The sequence below is a fragment of the Ochotona curzoniae genome, unplaced genomic scaffold (genome assembly GCF_017591425.1).
Source record: "Ochotona curzoniae isolate NIBS_2020 unplaced genomic scaffold, NIBS_Ocur_1.0 contig_291, whole genome shotgun sequence".
Classification (NCBI taxonomy): Eukaryota; Metazoa; Chordata; class Mammalia; order Lagomorpha; family Ochotonidae; genus Ochotona; species Ochotona curzoniae.
The window spans coordinates 3,843,179-3,870,058 of NW_024465649.1; the positions used below are offsets into that span (position 1 = coordinate 3,843,179).

A 26,880-nucleotide genomic window follows, 5' to 3' on the forward strand; every position below is an offset into this window, starting at 1 on the left:
ATTAACTAGGGGGCTTGACCCGCTTTTGAAAGTCAGCAAGATTTGCCTAACAAACTGTCTCTGCTGTTGCCAGGAAAAATATAGAAACAATGTACCCTGCACTGAAACTACAGAGTTCAAATATTTCAAATCTTACAGGGGCAGTACCAGCCACGCCAAGAAACCCTAGAAAGAAACTGTTGCAAATGTCACCAGTCAAGGGAATGGTGGGTGGAAATTAACTCCTGTATAAACATGAAGAGCCAAGGTTCAGTTAAATAAGGTCAGCTGCTCCCATTTGCAACACTGGAGACCTGTGGCTATGCAACCTTGCTTCTAAAGCATTTATCTTTAATGCACTGTTTATCTTTAACAAACTGTTTATCTTAATTTTTTTTCAAAGAAAGACCTTGTGGATTATTCCATGGTACACTCTCTCTTTGGATATAAAAGATATCAAAGGGGAGATAAAACTATGGATGGATAACCATGAAACAACCAGGCATTTGTTGAAACGGGGTTAATAAATAAGAACAAATGCTACCAGAGAATAAAGTCTAATGCTTTGGTGCCAAAAAATCAATTGTGCAAATACTACAGGGCTGACTTTTCTTGGCCAATGCTCTATGGCAGAAACTTAAATGTTGTAACAATCTACATTTCATAAAACCTAATAAAAGTTAGCATTAGTAAAAGTTACATGGAAAAAAAGTTCAGTGTCTAGCTCATCAGAATTAATCCTCCCACTCCATTCCTCACTGGCAAGGCCAACCCTAGAAGACTCAGGATCAGTGGTATTCCTGGTCATCAGATAGGAGCATCATAAAAGCTGATGCTAGGTCTAGAAGCAATGTGAAACAAAGAATAACTGGAAGACCCAATGCAGGAAAAGGACCCAAGAGGGGCTTCAAGTTGCTATATGATTTGCCATCCTGACATTGGGCTCTTCCTAGCTCGCCAACCAGGGACTCCTATTTGGCTCGAGGGGTCCAATCTAATTGGTCCAGCACTTCCCACATAGGTCTGTTGGAGAAGACATTACTGAATATTACTACCAAAAGGAAAGTATTGTAGTTAATTATGTGTGGACATAATTGTACCTACAGGATTCCTTACGGTAATTAAAATGTTTCTGAATCTTCAAATGCCAACATCATTGTGAATCTGCAAGATAGAGAGGTGTCCTCCAAGTTTCCAAGTTTTTCTTGACTCCCCAAACCTTGTCAAACTAGTATTCTTCCACATTCCCACACACTACAGGAAACCTAATTCTAATTTCCTCTTTCCACTAAGCTAAGCACTGATTTAAGGAAGGGTAGGATATGTGGCAGAAAAATCGAAGGTTTACCCACGGTGCTTGCCTTTAGGGACGTTTTCATCCATGAAGAACAAATGGTATAAAGCCCAGTATAGATAATACTAGAGAACCTTGATGAGAGAAGCCCACCTCAAGGATCCTCAGGCATCAACATAGTGTCCTGTGGAATAATGTGGCACCATCTGTACTTACAAAGTGAGAAAGGATTACATAATGGTCTTGTAATCTCTGTTCAGGGATCTAGAACTTTGGAAAGTCATCTACCTCCTTAGTGGAATATATTCAACTCCAAGACTCACTTGTCCTTCTTAGTACTTTCTAACTCTCCAAACGATTCACTGTGAAAGAGTACTGCCCTTCTCTGAAGGATATGAAACTGTTCAGGATTTTGTAAATGTATGCCTCCAATTTATCCATGTATTCTATCCACCCTATCTCCAGACTTGGAGGGAAGAAAAGGAAATCTGAGTTCCATTCCCTTTAACCTCGCATGAATGGCAATCCAATTAACTGTGAGGCAGACAGAGGCTTGGTTTTGATCTTCTTTTCTTTGTTAAAGGTTGGCAGCCGTGTTTTAAAGGACTGAGCTTATTAGTTGCTTTACTTGGATATATTTGAGAGGAGAGGCTAAGAGTTGTGGCCATCTAAGTACCTCACAACCTGGCTGAAGACCAACTCATGGGAAAGGGCCACACACCTGAATAGATGTTTAGAAAAGAGAGATTGATGTAGGTACAACAGGGTACTGGGGAAGGCCATGGAAGAGGTGGGAGTTCAGGTCAATATTTGGACAGGCATAGATGGAGAGGGAAAGCACAGAAAGTAACGTGTAAGGGTGTTGGGTCATCCCCAGAGTGTACTCCGTCTCACTCTTTGACTGTACTGCTGTGTCAACATATGCCTTCATGCACAAGGATGTGTTTTTAATTTCTTGATCACCTGGCAATTTACCACTACCTTAATGGTCTCCCTTCATCTATCCTTGATAAATTGGTAACCATTGCTATAGAAAACTTGGGTCTATGAAAGAGGAAGATTTAATGCTGAGCTAAAACCTCTCCTTAAATAAAAACGAAAAACTGACTTGCTCCACCATATTTCTTCCCAGAAATGAAAACATTTATAAAGGTTTCCTTGACCACTGAGGAAAGAAAAATCTGTTTATCACTCTGTTTAATCCCTGCAGACTCAATGGTCACGCCACAGAGGAGGCCCCCAAACTTCCTGTCTCCTAGATGTGATCCTCTGAGAGCAAAATTAGCCCTCCTGGCGGAACATGCTCACTGCTTTTCAAATGTGTATACCACATCAGGGTTGTTATAAATAAATTGTGTCTGGATTTAGGACACATCAGCCACCGTGCTATTTCAGTGCTATCTTAGCAGTCTAAGCTTTCACAAGAAGTAGTGTTCCAGGGAAGGAAATGCTAGCACAAGAGTGTGACTTACCGGTCCCGAAGCTCTCCTCCCCACAAAGCGACAGTTTGCTTGCATCCATCAGATTCCCAAAAAACTTCCAACCAGTTGGGGTCTCATACAAAGCGATCTTTGTAGCATTAGCCACCCTTCAAAGGCATGAAATCAAAGTTACATCACAGCAGGAGTGTGCACAGGGCCACTTGAGAGATGAAAAAGAGCAACCGTTATTGTGATCAGGGGTCCCATTTAGCATTGCTCAGAGGCAGACATAATTTGAGGGCTGGTAGAAAAATCGTATGGGGAAACTTGCACACAATGGGCTATTCTGTGTGGGTTCAGAGGAGGTGGAGACAGAGGCAGAAGAAAGAACTAATTCAGATCACTGAGTTCAGTGGTTTAGAAGCACCCATACTGAAGCAGACAGGGCTGCTGTTCGGGTGATTTATCCACCTGCTTTGGATACAGACTGCCACTACAACCCTTCTTTAATGAACAGAAGGATGGTGTTTAGATGCACTTGTAATCACAGAATCAAGGACTACTGGGTCTGGGAGCTCAGCATTTCAGAGAAGGGAATGGAGTCAAGCATGTTATGGTATCAGGCCAAGGTCACACAGCTGGGATGCTGGACAGCCTGTGACTCAGCTTCCCCACCACTGATCTTTTCATTTTATCTCAAGGTCCCACAAGGAAAGTGGACTGTGAGGCCTCCCTGGTCCCTTTGCCTTCCAACACATTTGATTTCCCCCTCCACAGCCTTGGTCTATTTTAAATCTTTGGGTGAAGGTTTTTTGTTTTTGTTTTTAACCCCTCTTTCTTGAAGCAGGAAAAGTTAGGTTTCTAGTCATTGCTTTGGTAGGATCTGCTTTCCAGAACACTTGCCTTAGTGCTGGCAGAGCAATGACATGTTTGGAATCTGACATTTGAGGAAAGCAAATGTATGATTCTGAAAACTAGGAAAATACAATGAACTTTTTAATCTGGGAATTGAGTTTTTTCAGTTACAGTTCTACATGAGGACCATCCATTTTTTCCAAATATGACGATTACACTGTTCAAGGGTGACACAGCAGATATTTTATATCGTAACAGGCCTGATGCATGATAGTGTAGCCACAAGTCAGAACTGTCATCCATCCACTGGCACACTAACATTTACTCATTCATTAAAAAAATAACAAGCAAACCTACATGTGTATGTGCACTATTATGCACCAGGTACACTCATAGGGCAAGAGTATAGAGACTGGTGGGACAGCCATGATAAAGTGTCAGGATGCAGGAAGTACAGGGTGCTAAGACAATGCTGCAGGGGCAGGGAACATCTAATCCTGACAAGCTCTACCCATCGCTTCCACTTGGCACACACATTGCAGCAAATGCCAAGGCTGAAAAGGGAGAAAGCATGTTCTGGGCACAGGGAAGGGTATCGTGAACTCCTTGATGAAACAAGGAAGCAAGGCCAAGGGGAAGGAGAGACCTACCTGTCCAGGGCCCCGCTGGTGGGCATGCTACGGGCAAAGCCACGAACCCCAGTCTGCTGGAAGTAGGGAATGCTGAAGATGTTGGCAGCAATGACGGCCACAGAGTCCGAAGGGTTCACAAAGAACCCATGTTTGCCCAGAATCATGTTTCGGTCCTTCGGGAGAAGAGAGATTCAAAGAAAGGCTTATAAAAAACCAAATGACTAAAGAAATCAAACTATCTTCCAGGGAAGTTTTCTACAATGTAAACCTGACACATTGACTCATAGAGTACCATGCTTTGAATGCTGGCTTTTATTTTTCACGGATTTGTGCAATACCATTGGGTCAGAGGCACCTCCACGCCAAAGCGTTGAGACTGTTTTCAATTAAAGAGCAAGTACAAACTCCTTTTGAGCCAAATACTGTGTTCTCGCTTCAGAGGCCAGCTAACTTTAACCTCTGAGACTTCTTCCAAACTCTGGAACCAATCACTTCTCTCCCAGAGGGGCGCAAGAGAGGCAAGGCAGGAGGAAACGCAGGCTATTTAACAAGTTTGGTGAGTCCACCAGGCATCCTTCAAGGAACAAGGACAGTTTTCTTCAAGGAAAGGCTTCAAAATCATGGCCCTTCATTTGGTCCTGGACTCAGCAAAGTGTGCTGCCACTGTCACTGCCTTTGTCGTGGCTGGCACCCAGATTCCACTCAAGTGACTCAGGGAATATAGAGGAAGATATTCCCAGCATGTATTGTACCACAAAGATGCAAAACAATGTCTGCTAGGAACTCCTTTAATTTCTGAAAACTTTGAGATGGGAAAAACTACTGTCTGTGAGATGCCAGAGGTATAAATGTGACTAAGACATGCCTCTTCATGTCTGTTACACAGTCACCAATTTAAGTCAATCTAAACAGAAACAGAGGTTTTAACTGTAGAGAAGGAATGAACTCTTAGTTCAATATGGTCTTCATATATGCTATAAAATCAGTTTCATCATGTATGTGAATGAATAAAAGGGTATATTGCTGACTTTTAAAAATAGATTTGCTTTAAAAAGACCGAGATGTAGAAAGAGAGAGAGATCCAGCAACTGGTTTATTCCCCAGATGACCACAATGGTCAGAGCTGGTTCAGACTGAAGTCAGGTGTTTCATCTACTGCTCCCATGTGGGTGCAGTGGCCCATTCACTTCCCAGACACATGAACAAGGAGCTGGAGCAGAAGTGGAGCAAGCTCAAAGCGATACTCATGGGATGTATCTTGGGCACCACAGGATGCCAGGGACACAGGTGTTGTCTTAACACATCATACTACAACACCACACCCCCTACCACTGCTGCTGCAAGACAAAACCTCTTCTAGGGATGAAATAAGTAGCAACTACTGATGGAGAACAGAAACCTGACTTAGGAGAGGTATCCAGGACTCAGCAAGCTCAAGGCAAACCAGTCATTACATTCTATCTGGAGCCCAATGCCCCAGCCATTCTGAGAAAATCTGAATCAAATGCCTGCTGGATTGCATTATGTTTCAGTGACTCTCACTGTCTCTGTTCAGCAGGGTCTTCTAGCAGTTTCTTCCTGGCCTCAGGCACAAGGCTGGATCCTTGATGTTTGCTTACCAGGCTTCCAACGCTTGGTAGAAGCAGTGATTTTATTTTCCCCCCAGCTGCATCATCTAGCCTGGCCTGCATTAGAGTTCACTCTAATGAACTGGTACTCACCCCATCTCCATCAAAAGCGGCCCCGAAATCGTGTTCCCCAGACTTCATAGTCTCCACCAGGTCAGCTGCGTAGGTGAGGTTGGGGTCAGGGTGGTGACCTCCGAAGTCTTCCAGAGGAACACAATTAACTGCTGAGTTTGCAGGGGCTCCCAGCTCTTCACAGAGGATCTTCTTGACATAGGGGCCTACGACTAGGCAAAGCGTGAGACAGAAGGAGAGTCAGAGACTCGGACTTGCCAGAGTCCATAAGGGTTGAGGGGGAAGGGAGGGTGAGCTGAGCATGTCTGGAGAGAACAGCAGTAACAACAATGAGAATGTGCACACTCACAGGCTAGCAGAGAGCAGCGTGAGTGGGCAAAGGTTCCATATGAAAGGAACCGTGAGCGATTTGGCTGGAAAAGGTGGAGCCTGCTTGTAAAGGAAAGAGTAGGGAGAGGGAAGGGCTGGAACCACAGGGACTCCCTGCACGACCATTTTCTAATTCAGTCCTTCTGAAAGGCCCCCAAGGTGCTACGGCTTAGTGCTCTAGAGTCTGCTCTCTGGAATCAGAGTGTCTGAACTCCAATACCAGCTCTGCCAGCTGCTGACAGCACAACCTGGGCAAGGTTAGTTATTCTCTCAGTGCCTCAGTCTCTCCCATCTGCAAAGTGAGGATGGTGACAGTGACCACCTGAGACAGTGGCTGAGGCAAAGGTATGAACGCCTCAAAGTCAATATCCCTTTAAGGGAGTGAGAGGAAGCCCGGGATGCCTCAGTGGTGAGGCTTGGGGCTGGGTGCAGGGACCAGCCCTGGCGGCCTTGACCACACCCTGGTGCATCAGTTGTCTGCCTCCTATGTGATCCCTCATAGGAGGCACATGGTCTGTAGTGTTCCTGACCTTCGTGGCATGTCACAGGATTGGGGACTTCCTAGTCGGAAACCCATTCTCAGTGTTGTGGAGAGAAGAGTCCTTGACAGTTTTCCAAAATGTTGCTGTAAATGAATGTAACAATTTTCTCCCATTACTGTCCCTTGGTGTTGTGTTTGTTTTGCATTATTGTCAGACAACTTGACATGGTAGGGAGATAACAACTCTGAATCCCAGTTCCCACTCAGTCTTAGTTGTGTGAGTTTATACAAATATCTTCATTTTAGAACCTGCCCCGCCACCTTTCTCTCTGGAGTAGGTAAGAATCTTAAGGTATTTTGTAGCTACAGCCACTGCCTCTCATGGGAATGACTCAAGCTTAATCCTACACCACCCTAAACTCTTTCCCCAAAGCAGAGTGTGTTGCCCTCCCCCCTGTTTCTCAGGTAACCTTTCCCGACTGTCCCCAGGGCACTATGTCTTCTTCCATGCTCCAGAGAGAGTACTGGGAACTCTAACCTTTGTGTTGTCAGCCTGCCAGAGGCCAGTTTTCCACCTGTTCCCTATCTCCCAAACCACATCCCCATCTCTGTTTCAAGCACATCTGAATCAGGTAGGCAATCAACAGAAGTCTGTTGAGTGCTCTAAAGGGACCACATCACATACGGAAGGAAGACAACAAGAGCCCAGGGAAAAGTCTCAGAGATGGTTCCAGGAGAAGTCTTTCTACTCAAGTCTGCCAGTGTAGCAGTGTTACTGTAAGGGTTCAAGAGCAGGTAGAAAAACTTCCCCAAACAGGCAGGCACCATAGAGAATCCTTGTAAATATGGGATCCTAAAATTCCAAATCACTGTCTAACAAAATAGACTGCATTCAGTGTTCAGGAGCCTTCCCAGTTCTACTTGGGAGAAAATTTTACCATTCCAGGGCTTATAGCAACTGTTTACTTGCTCTTGTCTTCTTCTAAGGGCAGGAGCATGCAGGGACAGGTGAGGGAAAGTGTAGGGCTAAGGAACTTGTTTACCACATCTAGGACATGGCCCTCCCCTTAGAAAGCCATGGGCCACCATAGGAAAATGCAAGGTAGGGTTCCCAACCACAGCTGCATGTTACTGCAAGCCTGAGGCTGCATGTGGAAACACTGACCTGCACACCGGCTCACCAGGAGGATGGGCTCCACTGGTTTTTGTTGCATATAATTAGGCTGTAATCTGCATGATTACTGCTCTGAAATGAATGTGAAATGATTCTGTCTAAAGACCTTCTAGCCCAGAGAGACTTGAGAAAAGATTTAGGAAAGCTTTACGCTCTGCATAGTAGAAAGTAACTTCACTGCTTGGAGAGAAGGGAATGGAGGGGAACTCAATCCCTACCTCCGTGCATGGCATCTATACGGATCTTCAGGTGGTTTGGACCAGAGAGCAGTTCTTTCAGTGCATTGAAATCAAAGATGTTTCTCAGCATCGTGGCATAGGCTTCTACTGAATCCACGATTTCCACTGTGAGACCAAGCAAAATGAAAAGACAGAGATACATGGAACACATGCACAAATACTGTCTCCTGCTATAAACCTGCAATAGCTACTTTCAAAGGACAATTACTGAGCAACTCCAATTTACCATGGCTGTTAAATGCTATCCTATTCAATACTAACAACTGCCCAAAAGGTCAATGTTATTAGTCCGATTTTACAGATGAGAAAAGTCAAGGTGTGAAAGGATGAGAAATGTATCCGCTGAGCAGGGATGCAGCTTGGAGGATGGTGGGTGTAGGCTGCATAGAGTCCGCTGTATCACCACATTGCTCCCAGTTCTTCACCATGACAGATGAACACTGGTGTCACAGGCAACAAAGTGGGATGCCTACTTTTCTTTCTGTTTCCAGGTCCACTGTCATCAAAACTCAATGCTCAAAGCACAAACAGATGTTTTTCACAGGCTCTGCTCTAGCAATGAGACAAACATGCGACTTTGGCCTTGTTGTTGCTCTTGTTACTGGATTTTCAGGGGTTCTGAACATTTTGAAAACATCAGGAGTTAAAGAAATCTCTCTGCTGGCATTTTCTGAATGCGCCAAGATGGTCTTTAGGATGGACCATAGCACATATGCTGAAAAGCAATCGTCAGCTCTCATAAAAATGGGAGTCATACCGCATCCCATGAACACACATTACTAGGCATTTACCCTGCCTATTACTCTAATCCCTTGGCATTTAAGAATGAAATGTGAACCACAGCTGCCCATGCAGAGAGTTCCAAGGCAGCTCCCAAATGATCTGAGGGACTTTACTGAATTTAGGGCAGATAAAAAAAAAAATTGAAAGCCTAGGCTTGAGAACCTGTGGAGCTGGAATCCTGGTTGCCCTGTTCTCTGACCACACAACCTTGATGAGCCTTTAACTTTGCCTGCCCCTGACTCATCTGTAAACAGTGAATCCTGACAGCACTGCCCTGCCAGGGATACTGGGAGAGTAAATTAGAATGCAGATTGTGTATATTAATCTGAAAATCTGAGAACCAAGGTGCTCTGAAATCTGAAAACTTTTGGGAGAATTTCAGATTTTCAGATTTGGGACACTGGGCCGAATATTTATGCCAAAATTCCAAAATCCAACCCAGTTCCAAATCGGAAACACCTCTGGGCAAGAATGTCTGGGATAGAGGCCACTTGGCCTGCAATGCATGGGAAGGGTTTGCACAATAACAGTTAACTGTTACATCTCCTAGGTCTTCTAGTCAAAGTTGTAGGTTGCACAGGTATGGAAATTAAGAGAGTTGACAGGGATTTACCAAAACTCAGAAAGCACCTAGGGAGCCTGAGTCACTGTTGACTCCCATATCAAATTGCAGACCTGCCAAATAACTCACACATACAAAGCTTGGGGACCATCACCTTCCTAAAAGCAGAAGATCCACTTTATTTAAACCTTGAAACAGAATTTTTCAAGTTGGATGCAGGAGTAGGCAAGAGGAGGAATGTAGTGAACCTGCCTGTGAAAGGCTTGAATTTGTTTTCCAGGTCAAACTGCTGCTTCCCCAGAACTCCAAGGTCTACTTTCAGGTCAGGGCAAATTGCATATTCTTCAATTGTCTTGCTGATTTGGAAAATCTTATCAGTGATTGCTTCTGGAGCAGGACCTAGAAATCAAACAGCATACGGTGAATAATTTTATGTAGCTCACTCAAAAATAGAAAGAATCCAAAGTTCATCAGTTCTTTACTGGCACATGAACCACTGTCAATCAAGAGGTAATGTGGCAGGATTATTCTAAAACACTATATTCATGGGCTCTTCATGTCTACATATAGTTGAATGAGAAGCACTGCACTGTCACCAGAAAGAAGCAAAGATTCCTCCCCTTATGAAAGATGAGGACCAGAACCCTGGTCTCCCAAAGCTTCAGATACTGGTCTATCTGATGTTATGGACAATTGTTTGCCCAGAAATGACAGCTAACTCACCTCCATTAGAAATATTAAATTTGATTCCAAAATCTCCATTGGGCCCTCCAGGGTTGTGGCTGGCTGTCAGAATGATTCCACCAATGGCTTTAATTTTTCTGATGATGCAGGACACTGCAGGGGTGGACAGGATTCCATTCTGCCCAATAACCAAGCGACCGATCTAGAAGAAACCCAGAACACACCTATTAACATCCATGCATCCACGGCAATAGCTCACAGACACAGAACCATAGGTTGACAGGCAGAGAAAAATTCTGTTGGGCCAGAAAAGATCTCTTTGATCACCAGCCACCGCTTGAATATTCCCACAAAATTGCAGAAGTAGAATCAGTAGTACAGTATAAGATACCTCCCTTAGACTTCCTGGGGACTGTATGTTTCAGAACTAGGTGTGTTGTGGAATTGTGAGATTCAGGTAAGAAAACACAGCAAATTCAAAACTGCATTTTTATATTTGCCTTTTAATTTGGATTCATTGGAAGACTGGTAGACAACCATAATATCTTATCTTATTGGGTCAATAATGCAAGAAGGAAAATAGGTTTAGCTAGGAAAAGGGATTCTTTCGACAGAGAGGGATTTTAGAAAGTAATTTTTTTTTTGTAGCAGAAAGAGCAAATTTTATACCAACAATACAATACACTGCATGTTATAAAATTATCTTGAGCTGTTTCTGTGGCAGTTTTCCTCAAAGCAGGATATAGCTACAAGTACATGATGGGGTATAGCTGGGTTACCACCAGGGCCTAAGACAAGAATACTGGGAGTTACTGTGGAGAACATGAACCATCAACATGAAAGGGTGACAGCTGGGACTTAACTCACCACACCACCTCTCCCATAGATGCTATCAGCACAGCTCCTTAATCTTCCCTTGCTAAATCAACAGGGACTTATATCTGTTTCAACTTGACCCAAGATGGCAAGGAAGAAGTGTCATCACTTCTTCTGACACACTTGGAGAAGACGTGACTGCTACACTGAAAAGACTTCCAAGACTGGGAAGTCTATGTTTTTCCATTCTGCCTTCTGAGAGAGGAAATGGATAGCAAAAGCTTGTAAGTTCCTAATGACCATCCTTGTTTTCCTCTCCACCCACGGTAAATTCAACTGTAGAAATGACTGGCGGGTGGAAGATGTGTTCCTCATGCTTAACATGCCAATGAGATCCTGGGCTTCCCCAGGGAGTGCTTTTCTGTGCAGGTAGATCTGCTGCCCTCCTTGAGAACCTGATCCCTCCACAAGCAATTGCCTCCCAGAAAGCACCCGGTTCATCTCAGTCACCTCTTTGCCCTCACATGTGCATCCATAAGCACTTTCATTGTGATAACCTCCTTAATGTGTTTTTGTCCTGCCTTGCCCAGAACACAGTAACCATCAGGGCAGGTGCCAACATCAGGATCCTTTGCAGATGCAGAGAACCTGCAGATGATATGGAGTCAATGCAGGATTACTGTTGAGTCGTCGAGAGCTTGTTGCCTCCCGGAAACTTCCAGTCCATTCTCAAGTTGCTCCTCCCAGTCCTCACCATGGAGGCAGAAAGGTAAGGTGCAGAGCTCTCACAAACCTGCTCATTCCTTCACTCTTGCATCCACCCAAAAGCAGTAATGACAAGCACTGAGAGACACAGTAGACGCTGAGATAGGTGGCATGATAAGGCCACCCAGCCAGTCAGTCACTAAAGCCACTCCTGACTCATGAACAGTGACATCTCACCCTCTTCCAGTAGTTTCCAGGATGGATTGTGATTTAGAATAAAGGCCAGTGGTCAGGCAGACCCAAGAAACCTATAGAGTGAGCTCAGGGTGGCAATTCAGGCAAAGTTGCTGGTGAGGATATTGGGAAATTCTCTTTGCACATCAAGCACTCAGGCTTTCATTAAAATGCCAATTATGTAGTACGAAGGGAGAGGCTGAGGGACTTCAAGCAACAGCACCCAGGTTGCTCTAAATTCTACCACTCCTTATGGTGATGTAAGTCAGCAGTGGTCCTGGGTCAGGAAAAAGGTCAGAAATCAAGTCAGGAGTTAGAAGCAAGGAAAAGTCTGCAATAGCTTCTTTGTCTTGAGCTGAAGAAAGTGTCTATTTGGCCAAAGCACTCCTGTTTTAGAGCAGATTCGGTCTGGCTTATCAGACCCAGGACTATCACACAGCAACCCAATATAGGGACATATTGCTTTATTATCTTACTTCCTCAAAAGCACCTGAACCACTGTAATCACTTCCAATCCCATTTCCCGTGACTCTCTAACCAAAACCTTCCTTGCTACTCCCCAGCTCAATCCATCCTGCATACTTGAACCATAACTTGGTATCCCTCTTTTTACTCAAAAACCTTCCTTCCCCACAAGATACTGAAAGAGGGATTCGGACACTACAGCACCGAGGCTCACAGCAATACTTCTCACAGTGGCCAGAAAGTGTGAACGACCCCAATGTCCATCAATATGTTCACAGATATGCAAAATGCTGTGTATGCTGCCACGGAATATTATGTATCCTTAAAAAAGGAAAGCCTGTTACATGCTACCCATGGCTGGACCTTGAAAACATTAGACCTAGTGAAATAAGCCAGTCACAACAAGACAAACACCATAAGAGGTTGGTAAAGCAGCCAAAACTACCGAAACAAGGTAGACTGGTGGTTGCCAAGGCTCAAGGGAGGGACAAGGAGGTAGTTTACAGACAAGCTGTTTCAGCATGACAAGATGCTGACACTGATGCTGATGCAAGCGACTCTAGAGAGCTTCTGCACAACACTGAACAGTCAATGGTAATGGACTGTACTTTTAATATGGTTAAGTCAGAGGGCTGTCATTGTGGCATAATGAGCTAAGCTGCTACCTGTGACAGTGGCATCCCATAGCACACGGCCAACTCAAATCCTAGCTGTTCTACCTCCAACCAGGCTCCCTGCTCATGCTCCTGGGAAGGCAGCAACAGATGGCCTGAGTGCTTGGGATCCTGCCACTCACATGGGAGACCTGAATGGAGCACCAAGCTTCTGGCTTTGGTCTAGATTACTGTGGCCATTTAGGAGAATGTCCTGGATGATTCTTCTCTCTTTTTCTCTTTCTTCTCCCCACCATTTCTAAGTAATATATTATATATATATGTATACTCTGCCTTTCAAGTGCATGAATAAATTTTAAAATGGTTGACAGTTCATTTCATGTTGTGTTTACCACAATTAAAAACATATCTCTAAAATTAGTCACTATTCAAAAATGACATTGCCATCTGCAGATATGGATTTGACTTGAAGGATACACCAAGGACATATTCTCTGTAAAACTAAAAAGGTAGACTGGAATTCCGATACATTAACCTTGAAAACATTTTGCTAAACAAAATAAACTAAATACAATATCCATATTCATAAAGAGAAAGCAAAAAGGAGACTTCTGGGGCTGGAGGGAGGGCAACAAGGTATGGCTGTGTAACGAGTGTGTGGTTTCTGTTTAAGATGATCAGAGTCCTGGAGGTGGACACGGTGACAGCTGTACCTCACTGCGAATGTCACTGATGACACTGAGCCATGCATGGCAGGTGGTCAGCAGGACAAGCTCCAGGTTGTGTGTATTCTACCTTCCTTGGCTCCTGAATGCAAGATCCTGGAACAATTCCTGCTTTGCCCTTTGTCACCATCAGGACTCTGCCTCACCTGCTAACCCCTCCTCTCCCTCCACTTCCTTCTCTTAACTCAGGTCTCACTGCCATGGTGGATACTTCCTGGAAAGCTGCCCAGACTAATAATAATTAAACATAGCAGGTGCAAAGTTAAAGCTTTTCCTTTTACTTGAAAATAACATTGCTGTTTTCTTAGGCTAAGAGAGAAAACTCCCTTTTCTTTGTCCTGCTAGTAATCACACAGACAACCCTGCTCTCACCTGAGAGGACAGAATGAGATATCAATATCATACACGGAGCTCACCAATGTCTTATTTCATGCATTAAAATGTTCTGTAAAAGCAGTCAGCTGTATGCAAATAAGAACAAAGAAAAACTTCTACTGGAGGCAGAATGTATTCTAGAATCCATATATGCACCAGATAAATGGGGAAGAAATGAAACAGTCTCTATTTAGCTCTCTAGACAGAAGAGCACATCAAGAACTGGCTCACAGGTGCAGTGGGCATTGAGAAAAGTGAGAAACTGACTTTTATGGGAATCTGCAGCAGTAATTATCCTAGCATTCCTCCTGTCTGTCCTGCCCACAATAAAAGGGATGTTTCAAGTAATCAGAAATTAGGGTATGTTAGAAAAAGAAGAAATCAAACACTTTAGAATTTCACAGGTTTTATCAGGTTAAGGTGCTTTATCCCTCCACTAAATGTCTTAAGTAATTCAGTGGGGCAGCAGCACTGCTTTTCGATGTAACCCTCTTAAATAAGAAATGCCCTTGAAAAGCCTTGAAAATATAGGTTGGATTGCCACAGCTCTAACAAATAGGCAGTTACCACATTAGTCAATGATGGCCTCTTTAATGTATTATTTAGCGAAGTCGCAGAGAGTAAATCTGAGGCAGTCCATGGGGATCTGTTCAATTACACATTCCCATCATCTCTTCTGCGTGCTACAGCTCAATACAAAAAAAAATGAAGCTGAATCACAGCTGAGGGGACAGGGCACCAGCCCCGCACAACGGTACCAATACCTGCAGAGAAAGTGTGTTCTACACGCTCTCTTCTTAAAACCTGAAATGCATCTTAATGCCATTTCCTCCATAGCACTCCCTCAAGATGACATTTACAGCGTGTCACTTTTTATTGTGAAGTACGTATGCTCTATAATAACTTCTGATTGGAGTGGCTTTATCAGCAATTTTTATAGGAGAGGCATTCCAATTCTGAAAGTGAGCATCAAAGAGAAATTTTCTTCATCAACACAAGGTTTAACAGATGCTCTCACATGGCAGTTTGGTGGGCTGGTTTTTGTTTCTTTCTTTTTTCCCACACCTGCGAGCACACCTGCTTGGCAGGTTATAAAGAGACTGAAAACGCACATCCATCACATTTGGCCACCACACAAAATTCAGAGCCAGACTCTAAACAGATTGTAAAAATGTATGGGCACTGAAGGATTAGGTGCCTGAAATTATTGTGATGTGTTCCCTAAAACACTAATAATAATAGTTTGGGGTACAGTGGAAGAGTGTGCAGAGGCAAAATAGAGGCAAGCTGGTGCCCACCTTTCTATGAGGCAGTACACTGTGCAGCCCTGGTTGCTAATCAAGATCCATGCTTTCTGGTACAATATTCTCCTGATCTGCTTAATCCAGTCAACGTGGCTTTTCATGATGCCAAGCTTTAACAGAGCTTACTAATACTATAGTTTACAGGAGTTATCACTACCCTGCTGCACAAATTCACCACACAGAGGCCGTCTTTGTGGCTAGGGTCATTAGAAGCAGGTCACCCCCGCACCCCTAAAACAGGTCCCCTTCAGTAGCTTACACCTAACATTTTTATCAATCCGCTCTTTGCATTTCTGCATGACTACCAAGATCCATAAACAACAGCTTACTCTAGCTTTTGTTTTCCTGTTTGACAAGTGACTGAACTTCAACAAGGAAGCCATAGAAAGAAGACAAAATCCTTCCCGCTCTCCACCATTCATTAGTGCCCTCTTGCACAGGGGAGGGGTGCCCCTTGAAGCTAGTTAGAATGAAGAAAAGACAGCTGAAGGCTGGGCGTGTGCTTTACAGGTCTACAAAGCAACAGGTTACTTCCACGAATGACAAGGACAGAGGACAATATATTAAGAAGCAGGATCGACATACTTGCATCCCATTGTGATTAAAGGAATTTCTGTAGCTTTTGCACAATATACACTCAGAAGTTGCGAAGCAATTTAACTAACGGTTAGTAGAATTGGGATGTAAACCATCTACAATGTTTTGCTCGTGTGTATATTTCCACAAAGTTAAGAGGTTATTTGAAGAGTCAGCAACACAGTATACCAACCCCATTGGCAGCTGCCATCTGCAATATTGTTTCTATTGCTGATTTGTTAAAATATCGCCCATCTCCACCAACCACCAGTGACGACCCCTGGCGATCTTTTAGGTCCATGGAAAAGAAGATACTTTGGATGAAATTTTCCAGATAGCATGGCTTTGACTCGAAATAACATGTTTTCTTCCGCAATCCACTTGTTCCTGGTTTCTGGTCGTGGTAGGGAGCTGTAGAGAAGGTCAACAGAGGGAGAGGACCTTCTTCCATTCTTCTGTAGGCTCCAGAAATCCATCCATCAAAATCACTCATCTTTCATCTCCACCACGTGGCTCAGTCGGGGTATCGGGAGAGCAGATAATGGTGCCCCCAAAGAGTCCCTCCTACCTGGAGTCAGCAGGGTTGTCCTGAGTAAACCAAAACCGAGCTTTGGCTGGCAAAGTCACTTACAATGAGAAGATAGGGTTGGTTCCTAGTTGTTGTTGCCCCTTTGCGAAATCCAAGGGCCACTCGCCCATGCCCACCCACACACAGCAGCCCTGAGAAGTTGTTTTCATGAAGACGTTCCTGCGCACACAGCCCAGCCAAACACCCTTCAGTGACTGTTGCCTTCTTTCCCCATTAAGGTAGAGACAGCTCCCAAGAGGGCTGCCCGCTGCAGACTTGAGTTACAAGCACCAGGTGGCTGCCAGAGTCCACTCTCCAGCCATGGGCAGAGGCAGAGCAGGATCATGAAGCAGTCACCCTGGTGTGAGTCCCTGGGCCGCCTGCCTGCCCGCCCACCACTGACTTCGAGCCTCTCCCGGCTGCCATCTCGGAGAAGGACATCCACTGCTAAAGTGGCTCTGTGCCTTCCGGCAAGTGAAAGGTCAAGATTAAAATGGAAGGGGGGGAGCTCAGTTACCTCTGCTTTCCTTACAGCACTGTCATGTTAATATTCCCAGGTAGACAAAAGGGGGAAAAAAAGTGACTAACATAACAGGTTACCCATTAGCAATCAATTACTAATTGATCCCCTGTGTGAATTCCCCCAGTGATCAACAAGTTGGACCATTCCCTTCACTTTCTGGGAAATTGGGGATGAGAAGGCTCCATAGCATAAACAGAACAGAGGGAAACAAGTTACATTTCTCTGGGCACAATGTGAGATGAAGTTATTTAGAAAAGTAACATAAAACCAAGATCAACAACATCAGAACTTTTTCTCAGTATGAGATAGAATTACTTTCCAGAAAGCAATTCGACCAAAGCAGTTTAAGTCCTTTGCATGTAAGACACCTAAGAATTTTTTTTTAATTTTACCTGAATGTAATCTCTACTCTTTATTCCTCCTGGAACTTTTTGCTTGTTTATTATTAATGATATATATATTTAAAAACAGACCCAGGTACTGTCCATCTGGTTCAGCAGAAGTCATCAATTCAGAAGTGCTTATCAGCTATAGTCTTTTAAAAGTGGGGGAGCGCAAGGAGGAGTGGGTGGCACAGGCAGTTGGGAGGGGTTCCACAGTCAAAGAGTTTGGGTGATCTTGTAAAGGATGTGTCAAAAGTAAACCAGGACTGGTCATGCTGCTTGTTTGGAGAGTTGGACATGCATGGAGAAGTAAGGGTTTCAAGGAAAAGTGCATCATTCCATGAGACCAGATCTGACTGCTTTTCTACTAAGAAGGTAAGCATGATCTAAAAGTCATCAGGCCCTGAGAGCAGCGAAGTGCCCTCTCTGGGGCCATGAGCCCCAGGACTTCCACGGTTCCCCTGCCCAGGACCCCATGGGCAGAAAGCAAGCCACAGGCATTGGAGCCTGGTCCCCTTCAAATCACACCCCAGGGCCAATTGTGTGCCAAGAATACCTCCAGACACAGCATGAAAACATCTCACAAGGCACATCTATCACACTGAAAACCAGTCAGTCACACAGCAACTACTGTTTACAGTCTATTCATTAGGGTGCTTTGTTTTATAGAATTATGTACTTGAGAGGCAGAAATTCAAAGAGTAAGAGGCCATCTGATACTTATATTTTGTTTTATTTTCAATTACTTCACTTTATTTCTTTGTAAGACATAGGGAAAGGGAGAAAGAGAGATACTTTATCCACCTGTTCACTTTCCAAATATCTGTAAAACCCAGAACCAGTGTATGGTGGAAGCCAGGAGCCTGAAACTCAGTCTGGCTCTCTCACAGGAAATGACAGGGACTCAACCACCTGAGCCATCACCTGCTGCCTCCCGGGGTGCATGCTAGCAGGAACCTGGACACTTGGAGCAGAGCCAGAACTTGAACCCAGACACTCCACTACTGCATGTGAGTCCATAAGCAGCACCTTACTGCTAGGCCAAATGCCCACCCTTGCTTTTTTTTTTTTTTCTTGCTATAGCTTTTAAAAATAATATCACTTAGAGAGTAATTTAAAAGGCAAGCTTGCTTCATTAATGACTTACATATCTACTATTTCTTGGCAGGAAGCCGAAGTCAGGACCTGCAGCTAGGCAGCAGTCCTGTGTCCTCGGGTGTGGGACAGGGGTTATGTTAATTTGTAGACTAAACACCTGTTCCTTATTCTGGTTTCAGATACACTTTCCAATTCCTGAAAAGTGGGTCTTGACATATTTGGGAATTGATTTTGATTTATGAAACATTCCAATAATCTCTTCAATGAGATAACAAGAGTGCCTGAGCATGTCGTTGCGGCTTTCTTAATGATATCTCAAAATCACAGGGGAGCCAGGGCACAAGGGTGCTCCACTACCACCTGCCAAGGCTTCCCTCCATCCAACACAGCACTGCTGGCGGTTGGCCATTCCCTCAATCAAAACTCTTAGTAGCTGAAGCTCATTCTTCTGAACAACTACCTATGCAGAGCATGGTACTTGTCAATGTACAAATCCAAACCAAAAACACATAACCTTGCCCGGGAAAAAGCTTCTATTCTAAATATGTGCCCAAGTCATAATTTTCTGGATGCTATAGAACTCAACCCCATATAAAAATATTACCAGAAGCAGCGCTGTGAGATGGACTGTGACATACGGTGAAAAAGAAAAGGCATTAAAAACATTAAGCTTCCTAAGGCGCTCCAACTAAGTGGGGGAGCCATTAAGAAACCCATTTGTTTCCGCTCTCCAGCAAAGGTTGAACTCCATCTTCAGAAACGTTCCTGTCGAGCATAGCGAACCCAATTTGGCCTAATGAATTTGCCTGCATTGCCAGTACTCCTTCACAATGACACAAATTACATTTAAACCATATGGGGGATTTAAGGATGACTCCCTTCAGACAAGGAACTTTCATACTGGTCTTGGGTCCTATCAATTTCACAATGGCAGAGTTATGAACCCCCTTGTTCTCAGCCTTGCTAAAAGACTCCAGCTCCCATTCTCAGCAGCAATGACATCTTTCCAGCAGAACACAGCAGATGCAATGGACTTGCCAATCCCTTTTGTATCCTTTCTTTCCATCAACAAATATTTAGAGAAGGAAGCTGACCACTGGTCGTGGATTCCATAAGAGCAGAGCCGAAAGCTTGAATGGGTTTATCTCTTCATTCCAAGAGTTCCTATCTTAGCAATTGTCACAGATGGAACATTTTAATCCTGTTCCCTTAGGCACAAGCACAAGGTAGAAAACTATAAATTGGGCCACATCAGCAGGGTCATCAAACACCAGCCCCAAGCCCTAGGCTGATGACTACAGTAGTTACTGACCACTGAGTACTTGATGTGCTCATCCCAGCAGTGGGAGATAGTCATTCAGTTCTCCAATCAACATCACTAAGCTCAGGTAGTAAATGCCAGCCCCATGCCAAGCACTGAAAAGCAATGGCAAAGAAACCAGGGCTAGGGGTCAAGCACAACATAGGTCTAACTATTGACTCTAAACTGAGGCTGTACATGGGGATAGCGCTGGAGGTTGTTCTGAGAATGGAAACAGGTAGCATATGAGAATACCCAATACTATGCCTAACATCAATAATGCTGCTGCAACTGCTCTGAGCATCACTTCCCTCCTCTCCACAGGGGGATAGCAGCTGCTTCCCAATTTTTTTTTGTTTGTTTGGTTTTTTTTTTTTTTATTGGAAAGGTGGATATACAGAGAGGAGGAGAGACAGAGAGGGAGATCTTCCGTCCGATGATTCACTCCCCAAGTGAGCACAACGGCCGATGCTATGCCGGTCCAAAGCCAGGAGCCTCTTCCGGGTCTCCTGCATGGGTGCAGGGTCCCAAAGTTTTGGGCTGTCCTCGACTGCTTTCCCAGGCCACAGGCAGGGAGCTGGATGGGGAGCAGGGCTGCCGGGATTAGAACCGATGCCCATATGGGATCCTGGGCATGTTCAAGGCGAGGACCTTAACCACTGCGCCATTGCACCGGGCCCTGCTTCCCAAGTTTTTAAGAGGACTGCCTCAGCATGTGTCTGCGCCAGCCTTTGTGAACTAGACAATCATAACAAGCTAGAAAGTGCTGCTTTTGACACCGGCAAAGAGTGGGGAGCATTCCACCACCAGTGGGGAGACCTGGTGTGAGGAGCATTCACAGACCTGTACATTTCTTCACTCATGGGGTTGCAGTGGCAGAGATGAGGACACAGAAATGGCTGGGGCAAAGTTCTAGGGCCTCATAAACCATACCCAAGTCTGTTTTATAGGCATGTGGAGACTTTTAAGCAGCAAAGAAGACATAAACTAATGTCTTTGGAAAGTTGATTGGCAGGCCATGGTGAACAAAGGAAAGCTTGAGGAAAGAATAACCAAGGCTGCCAGAAGCACTTCCTTATTTGGGCAGAATGCTGGCAAATATCTTGTCTAGGGCTGTTCCTCTGTTGGCCTCTAACACTCAGATCCAACTTCAAGTCCCTGGGCCAGCTGAGCGTGGTTGTTTTTCTCTCCTCTAACATAGAGACTCCCTTAGCAGACCCCTTTCTCCAACCCCTTTCCCACATTTACTCAGTCTCTTAACTGCCAACTGCCCCACAAGATTGGAGACCTGGGGTCCTGTTCCTACCACAGGACCCTGGTACCAGCCCATGATCACCAGGGAGGAATACCTTACTTAAGCTTGGTCACTTATCTTTTCTCTCCTCAGAAAGTAGAATAGGGACTTGAAAGCTTAGGTAATTCAGTGAACTCTGCAACCTGGGAGGCAGGTGAGCTCAGGAGCAGGACAGTGAGAATCATGGCCCTGAGCCACAGCAAGAATCAGAACTAATGTCCAATAGAATCAAGCAGAAAATGTGTTGGATGAATCTTCCCAAGTGTGTTAGGGTTCAGACCCATCAGACACACGAATCAGCAAACATGAATTGTGAAGTGAAGTTGCTGGAGGCTCCTTGGGTTTTGATGTCCTGGACCAGGACAGTTCCAGACCAGATCCCTGGCCAACATGCCACTTATCTGTTGACAATGTCACCCCATTCAATTAGAAAGGCAACTCCTAGTTGCTTGAGGTGAGAGAATGCTTTTTTTTAAGTGGGTATTTTTAAACTCAGATTTAGAATGAAGTACAGAGATGATGAAATATGCATTATAAAATGTAGATGATAAGATAAGCATACAGTATAGGTTGACTGTTCCTTATCTGAATTGGTTGGGATCAGCAATTTTTAGATTTCAGATGTTTCTGCTTTTCAAATATTTGCATTCACATAATTAGGTATCTTGGGGGTGGGACTCAAGTCTGAGCACGAAACTCATTTATGCTTCCTACCGTATACATGTAGCTTCAAGGTAATTTTATGCAATATTTTTACTGTGCCTGTGTTTTGACTAAGGCCCATCCCATGAGGTGTGGTGTGGAATTTTCCATGTGGTGGTGTCATGTTGGCATTCAAAAAGCTGTGGACTTGACGGCATTTTGGATTTCCAATTCTGGGATTGGGGATGTCTAACCTTATTAATATGCTTATAATAAAGTTTTTGTGTATTTATTACTTTAAATACATTTAAACAATTCGGGGTACTTGCTTATCTAACAACTAGCCTTGGGATTTCAGTATATAATGTGATGTTAAATAAGTTGTATAGATTTGCAATTTTAAAGGGAGTAACAGGATTTTATCAAAATCATAAATATTCAAGATCACTTAGAATGTGTTCTGTGTATAAGTTAACTCATTTTATACAAACCACAGGCTATACTGTTTAAGGAAATGGATTATTCTAAGGCTAGACTAACAGTATTTGACCCCAACTCCTCCAGTCCCTGGTTGTATGACCTCGGACAAGTGCTTGAACCTGTGGGATTCCATTTGTTCATCTGTAAGAATGAGAATGACAGTTGCCTGGCTCACTCAGCATTGTTGTGACTTTGACAGGTAATGAGGCTGTCTCTTGGTATCCACAGGGAATTGGCTCCAGGACCCATGTTTCCCACATGTCCATAGATACCAAAATCCATAAATATTTGAGTCCTTTCTACAAAATGGTGCTGTTCACATGTAACCTATGCATGTCCTATCACATACTTTAAATCATCGTTAAGATATTTATAATCATGATACAATGAAAATTACATGGAAATAGTTGCTGCACTGTTTAGGGGGAATGACACGGGAAAAAACCCCTATACATACTTACTATAGATACATCCCACAGCCCCACATTTTTGAGCCACAGCTGGTTGAGTCCACAGGTACAGGACCCACTGTACGTAGAACAAGCTAAAGCAGGGCTGGCTAGCGGACCCTATACCATACCTGCTGTTACAGGATTACGTGAGGAGATCTTGTGTTCTTTAAAAGCCATGCATGTTACACAAAGTATTTTAAAAAGAAAGGAAACACTTGATTTATAAATTTGGAATTGTCTTAGAATTTTGAATAAATGACTTTACAAATTTAAAAGTAAATCATGAAAAAATCCCAACTTGCACTGACAGGAGGAGGGAGAAAGGAAGCAGATGTGCTGAGATAAGCACAAAGAGACAGAGACGAGCTGCCAGAGTCCCTCCTGTCACTGGCTCTTGGGATGCCACGCTGCCTACCTCCCTTGGCTTCCTGTGGTCATGCCTGGTGCCCTCTGTTGCAGTCCTCTGGATGGTGCTGGCACTGTGACTGGGCTTCTGTCCCTGCAGCCACCCACAGCTGTGTGCAGGAAACAGGGCTCCCAAGGCACTGGCTTGTTGTAAAGAGACAGACACTCTGAGTTAACAGAGGCAAGCAGCTTAGCACTGACTGGGTCTAGTGCCTTGAGAGCCCTAACTAGGAGTTACCTTTCCGTATTGCTCTGAATCTCAAAGTAGATACTGTGTTTCACACATGGCTACTGGGACAGGCCATGGGCTATATGCACTTTGAAAGAATTAGCAAATCTTTAAAGAAAGGGAGGCGTTTCATTAAATTATGGCAAATACATAAGGCTGGATGCCTTAGAATGGCATAGGATTGTCAAAAAGACTCCTGAAACAGACTTTAAAATAAAACCAACAAGACAGTTGCTCCGAACATACACTATCTTTACCATTCATCAGTCTGACGTCCATCCATCTACACATCAATGTATGCATCTACCCAGCATTTACTCTTACACTGATTTATTATATTCATTTAATCAGGCACTGTGCAAAGACTCAGTTGGCCAAACTCTGCTTTTAGACCAGAGATGGTCTTCCCAAGAAACTGTTGAATTGATCTGGACATTAAGATGCTGGACTCTATGCATGGTACATGCATGCAATGAAAGAAGTATGACTGGATTTGAACTGTAATACTGCAATTAGGTGGAGCAATCCACCATGGGAAGAGGGTATGGGGAAGGGTTGGGGGAACCTCAGAGCATATGAAACAATGTCAAAAATGAAATGCAATTAAAAAAGAGAACAACAACAACAACAAAAAAAGACTCAGTTGGCCAAGAAACTTCTGCTCTAGAAGGAGAGATAGGTAAGGCAACAAAACGTTAAAAACAGGGTGACAAACACTCATCCGGGACCTTGTGGGGGACCTGTCAGCGCTCACGGAATGGCTTGAAGACACTCAGCAAACGCCATAATCTGTGCTGTTAGGTCTCAGAACAATCTCCCCAGCTTGAAGGCGCACTCCTTTCATAAGGAGGGCACACAGGAGGAAGATTCCTGGCTTACCACAAGTCACCAATAGTCAGTCTTGTTCATCTATACAAAAAACCAGCAATTTACATGCTTACAAAATGCTAATATCTTATTTCCTTTTAGGAAAATCATCAAGCACTTGCTCACTTAGATGCCTTAAGTATGTCATTTGGAGCTAACAGAAGAATTTTCCACATTCTGGCTGTTGCCAGGAGCTAGGTATGAACCAAAGGGCCTTGTTTAAAAAGGCTGAAGAGCTTGATTTTCAAGTCATTCCCGGTTGTATGTTTCCCTCTTGTGGTGAAAAAAGAGAAAACAAGCAAGATGTCCACATCATTGCAGTAAAAAGCTGGGCCTCCTGAGGCCACTGCCCCCTAGGTTGTGTGGCAGGCAAAGGTTGTCCAGGCAGCAAATCATCCAGATGTGGTAGAGTCCCCAGGCTTGAAAGAAGGGGAGAGGACAATGAGATTATTCTCTGGGCATCTCATGAGTAAGGTCTTCCCTAACTTCATGGCCTGGCCCAACTAAGGTATTCAGCTGTAAATGAGAGGAAGGTGACTAGCCAGAGAGGACATCGTTTATGATGGGGTCTGTGTGACCCTGAGTTTCTGTAAGGTAAAGACTATGAGATGTTCCTTAAAAGGTTCTGAAAGTAAAAAAGGGGCGCTATGATAGGGGCTTATCACAACATGCACTGGTCACTCAATAAATGCTATCAGAATGAATTACGATTAGAAGGGTATTTATAAGGACTCATCCCTTGATCTCAAAACCATGTAAGCCTAAAAGGGAGGGAACTGATGCTCTGGGTTGGTTGTGTATAAATACTGATTTAACACCCCCCTATCATCCTGCCCTACCCCCATGGGGCCAGGCACTGAAGAGGGAAAAGCAGGAGAAAAGAGAGCCACAGATGAATCAAGTACAGCAGGCTCTGGAGTGAAGACAGCCCTGGGTCTGAACTCTGGCTTTGTCACTTACCAGCTGATACAGCTCCTCTGGCCTCAGTTTTCTTGTAAAATAGAATAAGACCTGCTTTGCTGGTTGTTGTAGGAGTCATGACAGTCATGAGGGGCTGGCCAGTGCTCCAAGTGCTTCATGAGCATGATCTCATTTAATCTTCATCATAGCCCTGTGATATCATCACTAGTATTTTCAGCTTCTGATTCCTGGAAGAGGCAACTGGGGGTTACCGAGCTTATGTCATCAACCCGAAGTAAAACAACTGGGAAAGTGTAAAGATGGGTTTACATCTGGGAAAGTGTAAAGCCCAGGTAGTCTATGTTCAGAGCTCACATTCTTAACCACCTGCTGTACCACCTAATAGAATACACAGCCGTGGAACAGCAAATACTCAGTAGATAGAAGTTTTTAAAATAGTAAGCTGAAGACGGGTGGGCAGTTGTAGGAATTCCTGGGCTGAGCTGTGGCTCCTGGGGCAGCAGCAAGGCACAAGGCACCCTCTCTGGGCCTTAAGGCATTAAGGGAAAGCAAGGTTATAGCAAATAAAAGGCTAGACTTCAACACTGAAAGTTTGAGAACCCCTGGACTGGGAAACTGTCACAATGTTGGTTCACACCCATGTTGTATACAAAACTGAGTTGGATACACACAGCTCTCCTCCTAATTCTAGTTTCCTGATAAGGTAGACCTTGGGAGGCATCAGTGATAGCTCAAGTAACTGGGTTCCTGCTGCTCAGGCAGGAGACCTGGATTGAATCTCTGGGTTCCTGGCGCCCAGATTCAGCACAGCTGAGCCCTGGACAGTGTGGGCATTTGAGGAGTGAACCAGTAGATCTCTTACTCTCTCACTCTCGCTCTCTCTCTCCTTTGGAAGAAATAGAAAAAAAAAGATAAAGAAAAGCAGGTATGGGAGGAGAGAAGAGAGGAAAGGAGAAGAAGGGAGAGGAGAGGGGAAGGAAGGGGCAGGGAGCAGAGAGATAAAAAGGCTAAACGTCTGCCTTAGGAACTGAGCAGGGTAGAAATCCAGGTTGAACTCCAAATTCCTGATGCTTTTTAGAACTTGCTGACCTAGAGCAAATCATGTACCCTCTATTTCCTCCTCTGTAAAATCTTAGGGCTCTAAATATTAACCTCTCAGAAACTTGAAAAGATGAAATGAGCTCATGCAAAACGCTTAGCACCATACAAGTCATCACATGCAGACTATTTTGCAAGGTTAGTAACCTCACATGTTGCACCATCCCCATTTCACAGATATGCAGACAGATTTAGAGAAGTTGCATTGCTCAAGGTTGGGAAGGCGGGCTTCAACAACCAGGTTTGCTGCTAAGCGTGTGCTTCTCATCATTGGGCTGTACTGCTTTTCTTTTGGATGATCAAACTAGTATGACTTTGGAGAACATTTGAAGGAGAGAGATCCTGGGTGATCCTGAAATTAATATTGCCCACAAATAAAGTATGAAGATACTTCAAACAGTTGTAAGGGGAAATATAATGGAAAGATAAACTTATTTTGGCACCAAAAACATTTTGAAATCCATGTGTATCTTTTGCTTAGTATGCATTTCCCCGGATGTCTTGAGCAGCCTTGTATATATGGGCTCTCATGCTGGTACAAGCCACCTGTACAGATGGACAGATCACAGGTGTTGCAGTTGAATTATGCATCCTTGGCCACTCTACCAAAGAAACTAGGCTACAGCTCCCACT

At 44.1% G+C, this 26,880-nt stretch overlaps 1 protein-coding gene across 2 annotated transcripts in view; it reads right to left on the minus strand.

Annotated features, from left to right (window-relative positions):
• Positions 1 to 26,880, minus strand: part of PGM1 (phosphoglucomutase 1) — a 67,963-nt gene that overhangs the window by 18,407 nt on the left and 22,676 nt on the right. The window contains exons 1-7 of one of the 2 annotated variants that reach the window (XM_040978423.1): positions 16,181 to 16,864; positions 10,213 to 10,375; positions 9,742 to 9,888; positions 8,124 to 8,249; positions 5,903 to 6,093; positions 4,200 to 4,354; positions 2,746 to 2,861 (exon numbers count right to left, since the gene is read on the minus strand). In XM_040978423.1, coding sequence (XP_040834357.1) covers positions 2,746 to 2,861; positions 4,200 to 4,354; positions 5,903 to 6,093; positions 8,124 to 8,249; positions 9,742 to 9,888; positions 10,213 to 10,375; positions 16,181 to 16,480 — 1,198 coding nt within the window. In that variant the 5' untranslated portion in view covers positions 16,481 to 16,864. Of the gene's footprint in view, positions 1 to 2,745; positions 2,862 to 4,199; positions 4,355 to 5,902; positions 6,094 to 8,123; positions 8,250 to 9,741; positions 9,889 to 10,212; positions 10,376 to 16,180; positions 16,865 to 26,880 lie in introns of those variants that run through there. The other variant, XM_040978424.1, reaches the window with a different exon arrangement.